General features: G+C 35.0%; 1 protein-coding gene across 2 annotated transcripts; it reads right to left on the bottom strand.

Moving 5' to 3' along the window:
• Positions 1-3,107: 3,107 nt before the first annotated feature.
• LOC114280569 (protein SUPPRESSOR OF PPI1 LOCUS 2, chloroplastic) lies at positions 3,108-15,443 on the bottom strand. 2 transcript variants are annotated; one of them, XM_028222953.2, is made up of 11 exons: positions 15,192-15,443; positions 15,001-15,067; positions 14,880-14,915; positions 14,596-14,740; positions 13,851-14,009; positions 13,665-13,735; positions 13,504-13,582; positions 13,281-13,396; positions 12,686-12,833; positions 11,617-11,686; positions 3,108-3,510 (listed from the first exon to the last, which is right to left on the bottom strand). In XM_028222953.2, the coding sequence occupies exons 1-11, from the start codon at positions 15,223-15,225 to the stop codon at positions 3,353-3,355; spliced, it is 1,083 nt and encodes a 360-aa protein (XP_028078754.2). In that variant the 5' UTR covers positions 15,226-15,443; the 3' UTR covers positions 3,108-3,352. The 2 variants fall into 2 exon arrangements, with proteins under 2 accessions (XP_028078754.2, XP_028078755.2); XM_028222954.2 differs by having other exon boundaries at positions 13,528-13,582; positions 15,192-15,418.
• Between the last annotated feature and the right edge of the window lie 1,791 nt (positions 15,444-17,234).

Genomic DNA, 17,234 nt, shown 5'->3' with positions numbered 1-17,234 from the left:
ATTACTTTTGGTCAAACAATTTGAAATCTTTAAGGTTAAGCATGCATGAATATTTCTTATGCCGTACACGTAATAAAAAAATTAACAGAAATTTGAATAAAATGATTAAATTTAAGTCAAACAATTTGAAATCTTTAAGGTTAAGCATGCATGAATATTTCTTATGCCGTACACGTAGATAAAAAATTAATAGAAATTTGAATAAAATGATTAAATTAAAATTAAATTTAAAGTGTAAAGATTAAATTGATCGATTTTAAATTATAAATTCTAAAATAAAATTTGAATCAAAATACAAGAGTTAAATGTGTAATTAACTCTAAAATTTTATTTTAAAATAATGTGATAATGACAATCTTAAAAATACAAGTCATATTAATAGACTTTTGTGTTTGAAATGCACAGCGTTAGGAAATGGTCCTCAATTGTATGAAAATTGAATCAAAGAGTCTTTGGATTTAGGTAAACCTATAATTAACCATTTTATTTGTTGTCTTTTCTTGCCAACATGACTATCATTTTAATCACCCATCAAATCTATGAAGATCGCCTTAATCTCATATCATTAAAATAATAGAATGCAAATAAACTTGGTTATTACCAAATATGCTAATTCTGGTCTGCTCAATTGAGTTAAAATACAATTATTATAGAATTTACATCAATTACAAATATAAACTGAATTAGATTAAATTGAACAATTAGAGTCCAACAACTACTATAATCAAGCTCATAATGAGAAGAGGAAAAAAAACAATTTAATACAATCACTATAATAAAGGAAAAATAATTAATATTTGTCTTTAATAAAAATTAACATCCTAAATATACAATTGAATTAGCCCTAGGAGTGTAAAAATAGCCCGCGGCTCAAGGTGGGCCCAGCCCAATTAGGCACGTGTTCGAGCCTAACCCGGGACCCTGAGTTTGGGCATGAGCCGTCATTTTGAAACTCGACTCAACCTGTGGGTCCGGACCACCTAGCCCAGTCCATTGGTCCGCCCAAGACCCACTCAAAGTCCGGCCCGAGGCCCAGCCCAGTCTGCCCATGGCCCAATGTCATTTTTAGTGAAAAATAAAATAAAATTTTGATAGAAAAAAAAAAATTTGTCCAGTCCTGTCCAAGTCTGTTCAAGGCTCGAATATCTCTTAAACCTGAGCCTAGGTCTAATTTTTTAACTCATGGACCAACCTGACCCGATTCAAATTTTGGCAAGAGTCCAAACAAAGCGGGCCCAAATCAGGCCAATTTACACCCCTAATTATCCCTAATTAATTGAACATTTATGAAAGAAGGTTCATATAGCTGTCCACAAGCGGAGAAAGTCAAGCATTGACCTTCTAGCAAAGTAGAAGGGACAAGTTATTACTTTTTGTCTATCTAAAAAAAACAGTACATTACTTTTGGTCAAACCGGTAAATTGAATCAATTCTAGTTTTGCCTTCTTTATTTATTTAATAGTTTTTTATGTAAAAATTAAAATATAAGAGTTACTACTTTGATTTGAATGCTAGTCTTGATTGTAAAATTAACAAACTCTTAATTAAAATAATTATAATTATTGTTAGTATGTTTACTACTCTAATATATATATATATATATATGTGTGTGTATAATATTTCTTTTTATATAAAATTTTTAGAGATGTTGAGCCAAACTGTTCAATTTTGATCCAATTATATAAGTTTAACGGTTTGATTATAATTTTTATTTTTTTAAAACCGTAGGGCCCAATTCAATTCCTGATTTACTGTAAAATCGAAAAAATCTGATCCATGAATAACAAACTCTAGGAAAAACCCATAACTATGAATTACTCAACCCTAGTGAAAAACGTGACCAACATGAAAAGGAAGTTTGTGAATGCCCATTCCATCTGCATATCCATAAAACCCAAGGACTATAAACACAACCAACTTGACTATGACAATAAATTTTTAAAAAATTATATGAAAAAAAGTCCCTCCATTATAGTCACTTTCAAGTTTGCGTAAAAATATAAATTTTCCTATGATTTGACTATCATAATTTCTCTGTTAATTTTTTTTTTTTTTTTTTCGTTTTTGACAATAGGAAGCAAAGATATCAAAGGGGAAGCAAGCAAATTGGAGAGCAGGCGACATAAATCGATAAAAAAGAGAACTTATAACCCTACCATTTTTTTTTTTAATGATATGTTTGGATTTTCACTTTGTGAATAAAAATATATATATATATGAAAAGAACAAGAAAATGAAGTGAAGGAATGCTTTTCTTTTTAGTTGGATTAGGAGTATGAGAAGAAAACAAATAGATATGGGCTGGGCTTCTCTCCAGTCCGATCACGGACTAGAGAGTACTATTGGACCCGTGGAGGCCCATCACAGGTCTCATCTCGATAATCCAAAACCGTTCAATGTGTAGAACTCGTCGAATACTATATGTCTGTAAAAAATTACGTTGATCAAATATCCATAGCTATCTCATCGGATCAGTTTCTGTCAACCGTTTATTTTCATTGTCTATTTTTTTTTATACAAAGCTGATTTGATCACGTAACTATCGATATCCTATCAACGTGATATTTTACAGACATATCGAGACATATAGCATTCGATGAGTTCTACACATTAAACAGTTTAGATTATCAAAGCGAGATCCGTAGTGGGCTCCTACGGATCCAACAATACCCTTCAATCTAATCACATGAACTGGAGAGAAGGCAGCCCCAATAGGTATTCATATTTAAGAAAGAAAAAAAAAAACATATTTTGTAGGGCCCCTAATTCCCTTTCATTTTTATTTTCCTTGACAAATTTCAAACTAATGATTAATGAATGATCTGATTTTCTATGATAGATAAGTCAGGCGCAGCTGCTTTTTGATGAGAAAATTACACCTCAGTGGCACTTTTCAAAAATAATTACAACTTGATAAAAAATATATATATTTTAATATTTTGTCATTGACTTGACATTTTTGTTCTTCAAATCAACATTCCCCTTTTGATGTGCAATACCCTAACATGTCATTAAAGGAAACATTAATAATATGGACCACAACAAAATTAAAGTTGAATATAATGTAATGTACCACAACAAAATATTTAATTTGCATAACACCTAACTTGCATCAAAAGTGTGCATGTCCTCTTCTCATTAAAATATTTGTCAGTTGGTATAACAATTGTCTTGCATAAAAATTAAAAGAGATTCTCAAATTTTCACTGTAAAAATTGGTTAAAAAAATAATAACAATAATTTAACAACTCAAACCTGAACACAGCCTTCATATCTGCAACTTGAACAAAAAATACTCCGCATGGAATCTGATAATAAATAAAAAGAATCCAGTAATTGGGCAGCCGGTATATCATGAAGCGAGGTTGCTGAAGCCGAAGTAGACAGTTTTTTGTTCAAATGCATTGATAGCATAATCAACCTGCAAGTGACCCAATTGGGACTTGAAACGAAGGCCGTATCCAAGCCCGACTCCACTTCCTGGTTTTCCGTGTCTCAGTGCAGGATTTCCTGAAATTCCAAAAGATAGACCATCATCAGTGTATGCAAGAGAGAAAGAGAGAGAACAAAAGGAATTATGCTTATTGAGAGGTAATCAGATTTAAACCGGATTTGTCAGAATCTAATCTGATCTGATCCGATTAAATAATAATTAAATCCAATTAGGAACAACCCAAATCCGCTTTTTGGGTGCCTGATCTGTAAATCAGATCAGATCCATTTATTTTGTTTATTCATTAAGTAATCACTATAATATGAATAGGAATTTGCTTCCAAATAGCAATATGAATATATTTTATGAGATCTTCACAGGATCAACAATTTTCTCCTTCAACATCTCATGCATTGCTTGTTTTGGTTTTTGCTTTTTGAACATACATCTCATGCATGGTTGGAAACCCATAATTTTGTAATCTACAAATCAACAGACAGCAAACGCTAGGAAGTTTACATGGAAATATCAAATCTATGAATCAGATTTAAATGGATAAATGTAGTTCGTAGAGGACTTTAACAAATAAAGAATGTCGCTTTCTCACTGAAGGAGGTGCAGTAATGCCCAAACGGAGACATTCAAAATTCTTTTCAGAAATCTAATCCATGTAAGAAGATTTTCAGCATAAATTTCTACTAGAAACAAAGTAAAGCATGCACCCACCAAGGATGCTGCACAGGAACTTGTCCTTTCTCATTGTTCCGTGAAGAAAAGCCTCATTATTAGCCACAAAGAAGCATAGACACACGACACGACATGACACGCGAACCCCAAAAAATATAGAGTTTTATATATTTATCATATGTTATATATGAATATTTCATTTACAGATTTAACATCACTTCTTAAAATCTAAAGGAGGAAGGATTAATATGTATAAATCTCTGTTGTTTTTCTTTATCATTAAATCCCAAGTTATTTTCATCAAACTTGTAAGGTGTTTCATAGTGATGGATGAGTGTGTTCCCCAAGTGTCCAAAGCATGTCCAACTATCTGTATCTAAAAAAAATTAAATAATAATAACAATAATATAACATGTTTGGATGCGTGTCCAACATGTATTCAACACAGGCACAACACTTTTTTAGATGTATTTGTGCTTCTTAGATCACCCAAAACAGTAAAGTAAGTAGAAGGGAAAGGTGGAGATTTTGTTTGCTTCATCATTAAGCCACCAAAACAACCTCCACATCCATTGAAGACCTATACTACAAAGAAAAAATATCATGCCTCTTCAAACCTGAACATTTAGGAAACTAGAACCAAAGCCTTTTGACTCCCACCTAAAACAAACATGTACTGTCCTGACCCACATTCATTTCATTTCATGCAAGGAGACCACTCCCATAAGCACCCCTACTTAAATTGGTAAAATTTCACTGTACCAATACTTTCTATGCTTCTACAGAAATAATGCTCATATGAAAAGTAAACCCCAGGTCATCATATCCAAACAAATACTGCTAGTATAATCTTTGGAATGTCCCAGTTCTGAGAGGTGACACTCACTAACTATCATAATGAATCGTTGAATCTTTCCATTCCTTCAAGTCCATCTCTGTTGAGAAACCGCTTTGTTTACAAATTTGTATCACAAGCTTCCACGACAACAATATAAAAGACTTTGAAGAGATAAAAAAAGCCGTAAGAATCTTGCAATTCACAATTCGATATGATTTTCACCCAAAATGATTTGATTCTTACTGTTGAATCTTGAATTGAGTGATTCATATGATTCAATTGCGATTTAGTATGACTCACTACGATTAACTACAATTCAGTTCTATTTGCATAATAAATAAAACGGCATCATTTTCACAAAATAAATAAATAAATAAGAATAATAACAATAATAATTTCAATTAATTCTATTGATATACATGATTTTATATGTATTTATATATATACAAATTAGTTATATTGATATTTAATTCATTTTAGGAGCCCAGTGGAACTTGCTCGACAATTTGTGATTTTTTATATGTAAATAAAGATTCATGATTCGATGCAATTCACGATTCATTATTTTTAGTAGAATGATTCATGATTTAACAACAATGTTCATAATCATCCACAAGTTGGCTATCTACGAAGATGCACCTGCCAAAAGTACAAGTACCTGAGGCAGTGATGCTGACTCTCAAACATTCATAACTCTAGACGTGTTTGGATTGATGCACAATCCAAGCATATGGCCTTACCACTTCATAAGCCAAAATTTTCTTGAGTAAACTATAATAAAAGTGAGAATACAGTTAACACTATGAATGCTCTTTTGCAGGGATTGGAAAAAAAATGTTCCAAAATCCTCCACCTCTAGCCTGAAAGTCAATTCAGACTTTGTCCAACAAAGACAGATGAATCAACCAAACTTAAGACTCAAAAGTTCAAAACTTAGTATGAGATCATCCCATGCCATATCTTTTACGTAAACCTTCTGATGAACTTCAGAACCACTTGTAATTTGTTCTAGCCCAAACTTGACAGCCCTCAAACCAAACCAAACTAAACTAAGTTGCGTCCCAATCAAGTGGGGCTTTGAACTAGGATCTTATATCAACCTCAAACAAGCTGCATACTAAATAAATAGTGAATACATGTCACCAAAATGAAGTCTACAACATATTTCTAAGGCTATGTTACATGGACTCAAGTATGAGTATCGAGTGCATGTGTGTGTCAAGGCATCGAACCTCCCTAAACTCTAGGCTCTAGAATACGAAGAAATGTATCCAAAAGTTTGGCACATATATGAAACAAAAAGGAAGGAAAGATAGACACACAGCCTCTGCGCACCAGCCATAGTGGAACTGTTCACTACAGTTGAATAGGCTAGGGAAAGCAACAGACCAGAACCGAAATCCCTTACATAGAATAACTATTAAGCACAAGGGTATAACCCAGATACATGAAACAATAAAGATCCGGGTTCATTGGGAGCAAAACACAACAAAACAAAAAAAAACAAGATATGTGAAATCCGAAACAGATGCCAAAAAACCCACCCGAAAAGTTGTAGCGTGAAACACTGGGGAAGGGGAACACACCACAGGGCTCACTCCATATTAAACTCCAGCAAAGAAAAAAAAACTAGACCCAAAGCATCCAAAAGCTCCACCAAACTCCATCTCAGACCCGCCACAATGAACCATGGTTGTGTCATGCATGAAGCATAGCTAAATATAACCATCCCAACACCATAGAACAGGAAAAGATGTGGGTTAACGTGAAAGCCCCAAGTATTCACAGCACTAGCCAAAGCTCAAACAGAGCAGTACCCAAGAACACCAGGTCCATATGGGAACTGAACTCTTCGAGTGAACGATCTTGGGGATTGAGAGAAGAGCCAGATAAAACACAAAATGCAAGAAAGCTCATAGATACTAGTACCAAAACAAAACATCCTCACAGAAGAAGAATAAAGAGCACTCTCTGGGACCTGTGAACAAAGAAAATCAAATATTTCAGCAAAGCTTCCCTAGGAATCACCCTCAAAGGCAAGGTCACAAAGCATCACAGAAACGTGAAGAAGAAAAATTGCATAGGATTTGGGGGCTGAAAATAGCACTCTTTGGGACCAGTGAGCAATGATGAAGAAAAAAGAGCACTCTTTGGGACCTGTGAACAATGAAGAAGAAGAAAATATAGCAGTCTTCAGGACCTGTGAACAATGAAGAAGAAAGAGCACTCTTTGGGAACCCTCCACCACAAAGCATCGCACACTCACTTTAACTTCGTAGAATATAAGAATTGTATAGATAATTATAAGCTGATTGCAGGTTTACTCCTAACTTTACTAGGACTATGACTTAAAAATTAGGAAACTAATTATTTGACAACTAACTATTTTTGACCCAAGTAAAACCAAATAAAATGACCCAATAATATAACTTGACCCACAAGATGACCCATGTGCGACCCCCTACAGCCCATATCAGCATCTTATTCCTCTTTCAATATTAGCAAAACTAAATTTTGCTCATGTTGAGTGACCATTTTAAGCCCATTCAATGGTTCTAGCATTCTAACAATAGGATATTTGCATTGTCAAACTGTGTTGACAAAGGACCCTAGTGTATGTTCTTCCATTGACCGTCAAGAATCAAAGAATATGATAATGAATGGAAGAAGGCTTTCGTTGCATGAGCTTCAAAATAAAATTTTGAGTTAAGGCTTGTTTATCTCACAAATGATCTCAAGCAACCATCAAATAAAGCCACTCTCAACCCGAGCATGGGTCTCACTTGGTTTCTATGTGTAAGTGTGGTAGGTAGAGTTGAGTGTGTTAGGTGAGAGTTGAGTGTGGTAGGTAGATGTAAGTGTGTTAGGTGAGAGTTGAGTGTGGTAGGTGAGTATGTTTTTCTCTTCTATATATAGGAGAGTCATTGTAAACATTAATAACTATCATAATACATACAATTTATTCTCTCTGTATTTCTCTCTTTATACATCAACTCTAATATGGTATCAGAGCTAGGTTAAGAACCTATTCATTCTGCTTCACCGGCAGGCGGCAGCCTCGCCTTGGCCGCCCGCCGGACCTCTACCTATTCCATCTCTAAATAGTATTTTCGCTACATGTAGATTTCCATCTCTAAACAGTACACTTGCTGCACATGCTCCTCCATTTACTCCCTGACTAAGAAATTCCTTCTCAGTGTCCAAATAGCCGCGATGTATGGCTGCTTCTAACTGATCTTCTTCGTCTCTGACAAATTCAAGTGCTTTCACAATGTTCTTTCCCAGATTTTCAGCAACATAATCTGCTACCTTCTCATCTATTGGCCTCTACGCCTCGCCGGAAAACCAGCTCCACCGCAAGTGCTCCAAACCGCCTGCGGAACTCCGGCATACACCTCCCCGGCAGTCCTCCGTTGCCGCGGCTTCGACGATGCAAAGGCCGACGCCTGGTCTTGCGGTGTCATCCTCTTCCTCTTGCAGCAAACTCCTTGCCCATGGCAGGGCACTTTTCTCTCCCCATTTGATCCAATCCGAGTCTCTCTCTTCTCTCTCTCTACAATGGCGAATTTGCACCATCAATATCTGAGAAAACCATTACTTGTTTGACAAGGTTGGATCATAACAGGGCCCTTGGTCAAGTCTCAGAGAGATTAACTGTTCCGGTATCTGGTGTGAAAAATGTTATTATTTGGGGAAATCATTCATCAACCCAGTATCCTGATGTTAACCATGCTACTGTTAAGACACCAGCTGGAGAGAAGCCTGTGCGTGTGCTTGTTACTAATAATGAATGGTTGAATGGAGAATTCATAATGACTGTACAACAGCGTGGTGCTGCTATCATCAAGGCTAGAAAGCTCTCTAGTGCGTTATCTGCTGCTAGCTCTGCTTGTGATCACATACGTGATTGGGTCCTTGGAACTCTGGAGGGCACTTGGGTTTCTATGGGTGTATACTCTGAAGGCTCATACAACGTGCCAGCTGGGCTTATTTAAATATATTTTTAAAATTTTTCCATTCTAAAATATTCTCCACCCAACACCATCATCACATTTTCCACCGCCCAAACATTCTTTATCTTATATATATATATATATTTTTCTTTTTCTTCTTTCCACCGCCCAACTTTTTATCTTTTATTACAAAAAAAAAAAAAAAAAAAAAAAAGCAACCTTCTATTCATTCCATCTCCTTTTTCTGCTCCGTCTTGTACCTTCAAGCCATTCGGATTTGCACAAAAAACTCATTTTATTCATATCGGGACTTCGCCCTGATCACAATTTTACACACACACAAAAAAAAAAAAAAAACAAAAAAAACAAACAAACAAACAACCAAAAACCCAAACAACCACACCCACAGTGGGATTTTTTTCTCTCTACTCTGCCGCAGGTCTCTTCTTCTTGCCTCTGTCCTGAGCGGGCCTTGACGGTGTTGCCTCCGTGTTTTCCATGCCTCCGAGCACGTTCACTCCCCCATACTCCTCCACTGCAGCATATGGAGGACCTCCAAATCGGAACATCACGGTGGCCTTCCGCTTCAGCTCCTTGTTTTCTGCCTTTAGCACACTTATCTCTGCTCGCGCATCCTTATACATGCGCTGGAGCAGAGCCAGTTGGCCGTTTAAATGCTGCACCTCATTTGTCCTACTCTGCAGCCGGTGCGACAAGTTTGTGACTGCCGTCATCGTCTCCACACAGGACTTCAAAGTATACTGATTGGCTTCAATGTCAGTTTGCACTGCCATTTTTTGCTCCACTGACCGCATCGGAAAGTTCAACGGAGCAAAACCAGAGGTGTTTGGTTGAGGTTCACGGGCCACCACACCAGTTGTCTCTCTTGTTGACTCGTTGAGGTCTGGAAAGAGAGTGAGCAGGCTACGGGAAGATGAAGCCATTTTCTGGACAACAGAGTGTTACAGAGTGTCTCTCTCAGGAATCTCTCTCAGAAAACAGAGTGTTACAGAGTATCTTTCTCAGCAAAACGAAGAATTTTTCAGAGGTTTCTCTCAGTTTTTCTGTCTCAGCTTCTGCCTCAGCCTCAGCCTCCGTCTTGGTTAAATAGCCGAGGCAGCCACGCGTATCGCGCGCCACTTGACGCCAGACGACAAACGGGCGCGCCAGCCAAGGCACTCACGTGCCTCGCCATCATGTCCGGCACACCTTTTTATGGATTGGGCACGCCTTTTGATGGCACGCCTTTTTATAGATTGGGAACACCTTTTGAGGGTGCGACTTTTTAGGGGTCCGACAAGACTCTGTAAACTGTCCCGACATTGATTCCGGTTAGTTTCTACAAGGGTCCGACAAGACTCTGTAAACTGTCCCGACATTGATTCCGGTTAGCTCCTTTATGGGTCCGACAAGACTCTGTAAACTGTCCCGACATTGATTCCGGTTAGTTTCTACAAGGGTCCAGCAAGACTCTGTAAACTGTCACAACAACTGTCACAACATTGTCTGCTACAACGGTCCGACATGACCCCATAAACTGTCTGCTACAACGGTCCGACATAACTCCATAAACTGTCTTCTACATCGGTCCGACACGAGCCAGTGTCCTCTACAACGTTATGACACCACCATACAGTGTCTTCACCAATGGTCTGACACGACCATACCGTGTCTCCTATTCTGTTTTATTTTATTTATCAGTTTACTTTCTTGTTTTGTTACTCTCTCCAAACTCAAGTTGGTTAGTATCTATCCTCCTTGAGTTTGAGAGGGGCTGTAAGTGTGGTAGGTAGAGTTGAGTGTGTTAGGTGAGAGTTGAGTGTGGTAGGTAGATGTAAGTGTGTTAGGTGAGAGTTGAGTGTGGTAGGTGAGTATGTTTTTCTCTTCTATATATAGGAGAGTCATTGTAAACATTAATAACTATCATAATACATACAATTTATTGTCTCTGTATTTCTCTCTTTATACATCAACTCTAATACTATGCAGTCTTGAGAGTGCTCATTAGCTTAGCAAGCTACACTCATAGCCATAAGATTATAATCAACCTAAGCTCATTTATCATAGAAGTAAACTTGAATGAGTCTGTTACCCAACCAATTTCAGGCCAAGCACGAGTCACTTGCTTAATTTTATGGCCCTTATTTGTTTGTGGGGCCAAAACTTGCTACCATCCAAACAATCTTTTCTATGATCATATTACTTTCTACAAAGTTTGATTTTTAAAAGACATGGGAGAATAACTTGAGGCATGGGTGTCTTCTGATGAGATGAAAAAAGAACTATCAGCCTCATTTTCTTTTTCTTTCTTTTGTAGTGTGATGTGAGGGTGAGGGAGGTGGCACATGGGATTTAAAAGGGCGGGCCAAAGCCCTAAAGAACAGTTTTGATTATTATCCAGTAACTTTTGATGGCAGCTTAAGACAAAGGATCCATTCAGATGGATATCAAGTGAGGCTTTTTAAATTTTGGTAGCGATATTCAAGTTAGACTCGTAAACTAGAGCCTGTTAAAGAATTTAGGGCCTTGGACCTCAGTCTCGTCAGATTCTTCGTATACTCAAAATAAAATATCACACTTAAGCCAATACATTTGTAATTGTGATGATAGAATGTGAAACTTAGCTGAGTAATTCTAAAATCTAATGGCTAGAAAAAAGTAAGGATAAAAACATGTTACAAAGCCATATGAAGATAAAAACTAACCAGGAACATGACGACCAGATCCCAAATCTGTTCCACAGTCCAAGAAAACAGCACCTTCTAACATCTGATTCTGGATACAGCAAGTATAACTGTAAGAGGCTGATAATAATGTCCACGAATGGGAAAGATAAAATGGTAGATACATTTATGCAGTAGAAAAATGAAGTTGGGGAATCAATTATGGCAGCATTTTACTAACAAGACACAAATAACACAACTCAATACGCGCATACTTGTGTGAAAATAATCACAACATTATTTAAGCATGCTACATAGACTATTCTAATTGCGTGAAGTACATTGTTGGATACATGTTGCCTGGCTAGGGTATGGGATATTGACCCAACATCTCTAGTTAGGCATGAACCCAATAAGCACACCTAGTAATTCAAATCTACTAACTTCTCATAAAACTTCTATACTAAGTTACTTCTTGCTTTAGTAAAAAGTTAAGTACCTATGACCAATCTTTGTTACATATAAACAGCAATTTACTGTAAAATAGAAAAGAATACAAGTAAATAATGCCCACATCCTTGGACTTGGGTATTAGATGAGTAGTATAACATAGTTATTAAGAGAGAGCGAGAGAGGAGAAGAAGGGAAGAAAACAAATAAATACAACACACAAATGCTTTTACAAGCCCAACTCCTTTCCTTCCAAAAAATTATTCCATACCACATGTGGCAATGCCACAAACAGATCTGAATTGTCCATTCATGTGGGTCCACAAGAGTCCCACATCAATGCGACATGTGGCAATGAATAATTGCTCTTTCCTTCCAGTTACAATTTTGGGACAATTAAGTCCAAAACATGTAGAAACTCAAATTTAAATAATTAACTATATAAGTGAACTGGCAACAAAAATTATTCAGAAAAATGTAAATTCCAAAGGTTTTAGACAATGCTTAAAGCAATATCCATGGGCAAGCAGCCCAGTTTATAACGGGAAAACATGTCAAGAACCAACTGGGGCAGAATATCAACTAAAATAAAAAAATAAAAGCAGGGATACTGATTAGAGAAGCTGGCATAATCTCATGCAATGATAAAGCCACTACATACCAAAGGGAATGTTAATTCACTGTTAGCAACCAGACAAGATCTACCAGATCCAACTGCACCCTCACCATACCCACGAACACTACCAATACCCCCAATGGAAAATGCTTGATAAGGAGCTATGTCCCCTACAATGGAACCACCTGCCAAGCTGTCAAAGGAAAAGATATAAATTTTGCACCCAAAAAAAAAAACACTTTTCAGATCATTTTACTAATTACAGGAAACATATTGGAAATGCAAGTAAAGCACTATGTTTCATAACGGGCTTTGTGAAGTTCGAAAAAGGGTCAGGAATCACCCTTCAAAAGCATACCCCAGCAGTTAACTTGTGCTTTCTCTTTTTAGCAAATTTATCTATTGCAAAAGAAAATTGTTTAGTTTGATATTGAAACCTATTTTGAAAATAACAATATCTTCCATTTTAGTTGTGTTTCTCATGGCATAATCCTTTCTTTTCTTTTACTTCTTAACTTCCAAGTCCCTAGCTAGTAGCTAGTAGCTACTATACCTCGGTTATAAAGTTTAATCAAAAGAATTCTAAAGAGTGTTTTTTATGCTTCCTTACTTCCTGCATGATTCTTCTTATTATGCTCACCTTGTCAAGAGAAATGCCGGCCCGAGTTTAACTCCCTTTGATGCAGTAAATTTGAATCGGTTGAAGATCAGCCACCTGGATAGAACGGGAATTCCTTGTTCGATTTGCAGACTAAACTGCATATAAAACAAATTTGAAGTAAAAAATATAGCACTTTTAAGTTTTTGAATCACATTGGCAATAACAATATTTAGTTTTAGTTTGGTAATTAAAGATATATTACTCGACTGAAACTACAATCATTTGCCTTTGCAAATTGAGACTCCTGCTTCAGTACTACCATATTGTCCTGATAACTGCCACTGTACAACAGGTAATTCACAGAGAAGTTTCAATCAGTTTGTCAGTTAATTTGAAGATAGGATCACTAAAAGCCTCAATTACCTGCAGGTTACTGGAAACCCGTCAAGGTCTCTGCTTATAGAGCGGCCATCATCATTAATTGTACGAACATGCTGCATGAAGACAATAATTAATTTCTCTCCTAATCCAATTTCTAAGTCAGGTCTGGACCTGAAAACATGTAAACAGATGCTCATTACTTTCTGAAAAATGTAATAACACACAAACCTCAAACTTTATACTGGTTTTGTTGCTCCAGTGGGAACTTCCAGGCTCATTCAGATCAAGCCCTAAAGAGAAGCGACAAAGATTTACACTTCCACTCCCTGAACGAGAGAAGTTGTCAACAGGCACACCATGCACCCCAATCTCGGGTGAAATAGAGTGCTGGCAAGCAAAGTTATTCAAATTAGATAGATGGGTAAAGTGCCACAAACACCTTTAAGTAAATCTAAGTGCATATATGGTTTTCATAGAAAGGGACGCATCTGTGAAAATTGAACACTTTTTTCAAACAAATGTTTTTGCTTCAATTTTCAGAATTTCACTTGAATTGGTTCAGAAAGTACTTATTACTAAACCCAGCCCTAATGGATTTACATAATGTAGGCTTCTACTGTTCAAGCAATATATTAAAACAATAAATTGCAAAAACTTCCACCCAAAAATATCAAACTTCTATTCATCCTTAGTTGGATTTACCATATCTACATCTAAAAGTTCCTATTAAGCCCATTTCAAGCAAAATCCAGATAATGTAGGTGGTTATTGTACAGACAAGAGAAGTCCTACACAATTTAAATTGATTCTCAAACAAGATTTTGATTCAAATTCCCTGTTGGGTTTCCAAAGATGAGGTTGAATTGACTCTAAACGGTCCCATCAAACCTATTTCTATTGCAATTCACCACGTGTCAGCCTCAATTGGTTCTCATTTGCAATTAGCAATAACTTTAGAATAGAAGAAAGAAACCTGAATGACAAAAGACTTCTGAGGAAGCCATTCGGGTCTCGGCTTCCTATAAGCTATCAAGACATTGGAATCATAGAGTCCCTTATCCCACAATACATCAAGCTTCTCACTCCTACCAAATAAATTGGGGTGTTTGATGCAAAGACTGCAACCAAAAAACATAAACAAAACATTCAAACAATCATTACACCAGAACCCAACAACAAAACAAACCCCAAAAAAAATGAAATTAAAAGTTTCAATCTTGAAATGGAAAACAAAGAGAAAAATGAGATAAACCCTACCTCCCAATAACCAGTGAAAGTGGACTGCCAGAATTCCTGATTCAAAAGACACAGAATTGAAGAAAGAGAGACAAAACAAAGTGAATATATATGAATGAAAAGGGAGAAATAAAAGAGAAACCTGAAAGGAGAGAGCATCAAAGCAGCACAGAGTTTGTGGGTAAAATCAACATTGAGGTCTATCTTGGCTGTGCAAAACCAACCATCATAACAAACAATCAATCAATCATACTGTTACTAATACTACTACAGTATATCAATATAGTGCCTAAAAAATTGTGGGTTTTAGTTTAAAACTTGTGGGGAACAGACCTTTGCCAGCATGGATACTTTTCTGAGCTCCCATCCCATTATAAGTTCCACCATTCAAATGAAATTATTAATAATCGCACCGTTGAAGAAGAACAAGTTGGTTCTAATTGCAAATCATTGGATTGGATTCAAATGGGTCAAAAAGGAATACAGAGAGAGGAGAATGTGGAAGTAAGAGAGACTGTTTGGTGCTTTGCGTGCGATTGTTGTTTGGCTGCTGTTCTTTTGGCTCGTTCAGAAGATTTGTGATATAAATAGAGAGTCCCAAGCAATATCCTACCCACACAATTTTCTAAGATTAATTTCACTTTTTTTTTTCACTTATTATTATTTTGTGTATTTCATTTCTTCTTTGAGTTGTTCATTTTATTTAGGGAAAATTATTTTTAAAAAAATTAATTTAGTGTTTAATTTTTATAACAAAATATATATTTTATTTTTATTTTGTTTTAATTTAAATTTAAATTTTTTGATTTTTTTCAATTTAAGTTATTTATTTATTTTCGTTAAGTAAAATAGATGAAAAAATAAGTATTTTAACCGTTAAATTCAATGAAAAATTATATTTTAAATATTTTATTTATATTTATATTAATTTTAATGGCTAAAATACTTATTTTTCCATTGATTTTACTTGACAAATGTAAGTAAATAATTTATATAGAAAATAAATCAAAATATTAGGATTTAAATTAACAAAATTAAAAATTCAAGATTTATTTTGTTACAAATATCAAAACTCAAAATATAACTAAAATCTAAAAAAACAGGGCCTAGATTTTATTTTATTTTTTTGTAGCTACTCCTTTTATATTTAATGTGATAAATTAGTAGATGACATGTGCGATACACATGAGTTTATTTTTAAAATAAAAATTTGATTTTGTGTCATTATGTTTTATGTATAGAAAAATTTAAGAATTGAAAGCCAAATGCAAATAGATTTCCTAATGGTTGGTGAAAATTTTTGTCACTATGTGTGATAAGGCTCATAAAAAAAAAATTTATTTCAAAGTTATTAAAAAAAAAAAAAAAAAAGTGTATTCTTAACCTGAAATCAAATCTTCATTTGTATTAATTAAATGGGTCTAGCTTTGGTCCAGTCCACCATCGGACTGGACCGTGCTGTTGGGCCCATGGAGCCCACCACGGGTCCCATTTTAAAAATCTGAACCGTTAATGTGTAGAACTCTTCGATTACTATATACCTGTAAAAAATCACATTGATCGGATATTGATAGATATGTGATCAAATTAGTTTTTTGTCAATCGTTAATTTATTCACCGTCCATTTTTTTTATACAAACTGATTTGATCACATAACTATTGATATCCAATCAACGTAATTTTTTATAAACATATAGTACTCGAAGAGTTCTACACATTGAACGGTTCAGATTTTCAAAACGGAACCCGTGGTAGGCCTCCACGGGCCCAACAGCACGGTCTAGTCCGATGGTGGACTGGACCAAAGCCAGACCCTAATTAAACTTACCAAAAATTATGAATTCCACTTGTATCAAAATATTTTTTTCTGAAAAAAATAAAATAACAAAAAATTCTATATTACAGAAATTATAACTTGATTATAACTCATGATATATTATATTATGATATGTGTTAAAAAAAAATTAATTTTAATTTTAATTATTTATTTTAATAATCTTAGCCTTATTGTACTCTAAAAGTGTTACTGCAATACTTATATATAATAAATTTAATTAAATTATTTGTTTATTTTTATAATTTTAGTTCTATTGTGTTATAAAAGTGTAATTATCATATAATAATTTTATATGATATATATTAAATTATAAGATAGTAAAATAAACACTCATTTTGATATTAAAAGTAATAGTTAAATTATAAAGAGAATTAATAATATAAAACTAAAATGATTCTAATTATTTAATTTTATTTTTATATTTGTTTGGAAAATAAAAATATGTAGAAATAGAACTACACAAAATTTATTTAAAACGTTAAATATAAATATGTTGTGATTGGATTAAGAAGAAAATACATAAATTTATTATGTAGATT

Source organism: Camellia sinensis, unplaced genomic scaffold (genome assembly GCF_055761805.1).
Source record: "Camellia sinensis isolate YWXY unplaced genomic scaffold, ASM5576180v1 Unanchor1, whole genome shotgun sequence".
Classification (NCBI taxonomy): domain Eukaryota; kingdom Viridiplantae; phylum Streptophyta; class Magnoliopsida; order Ericales; family Theaceae; genus Camellia; species Camellia sinensis.
The sequence above is the reverse complement of the archived record's forward strand: the minus strand, read 5'-3'. Positions and strand labels throughout refer to the sequence as shown.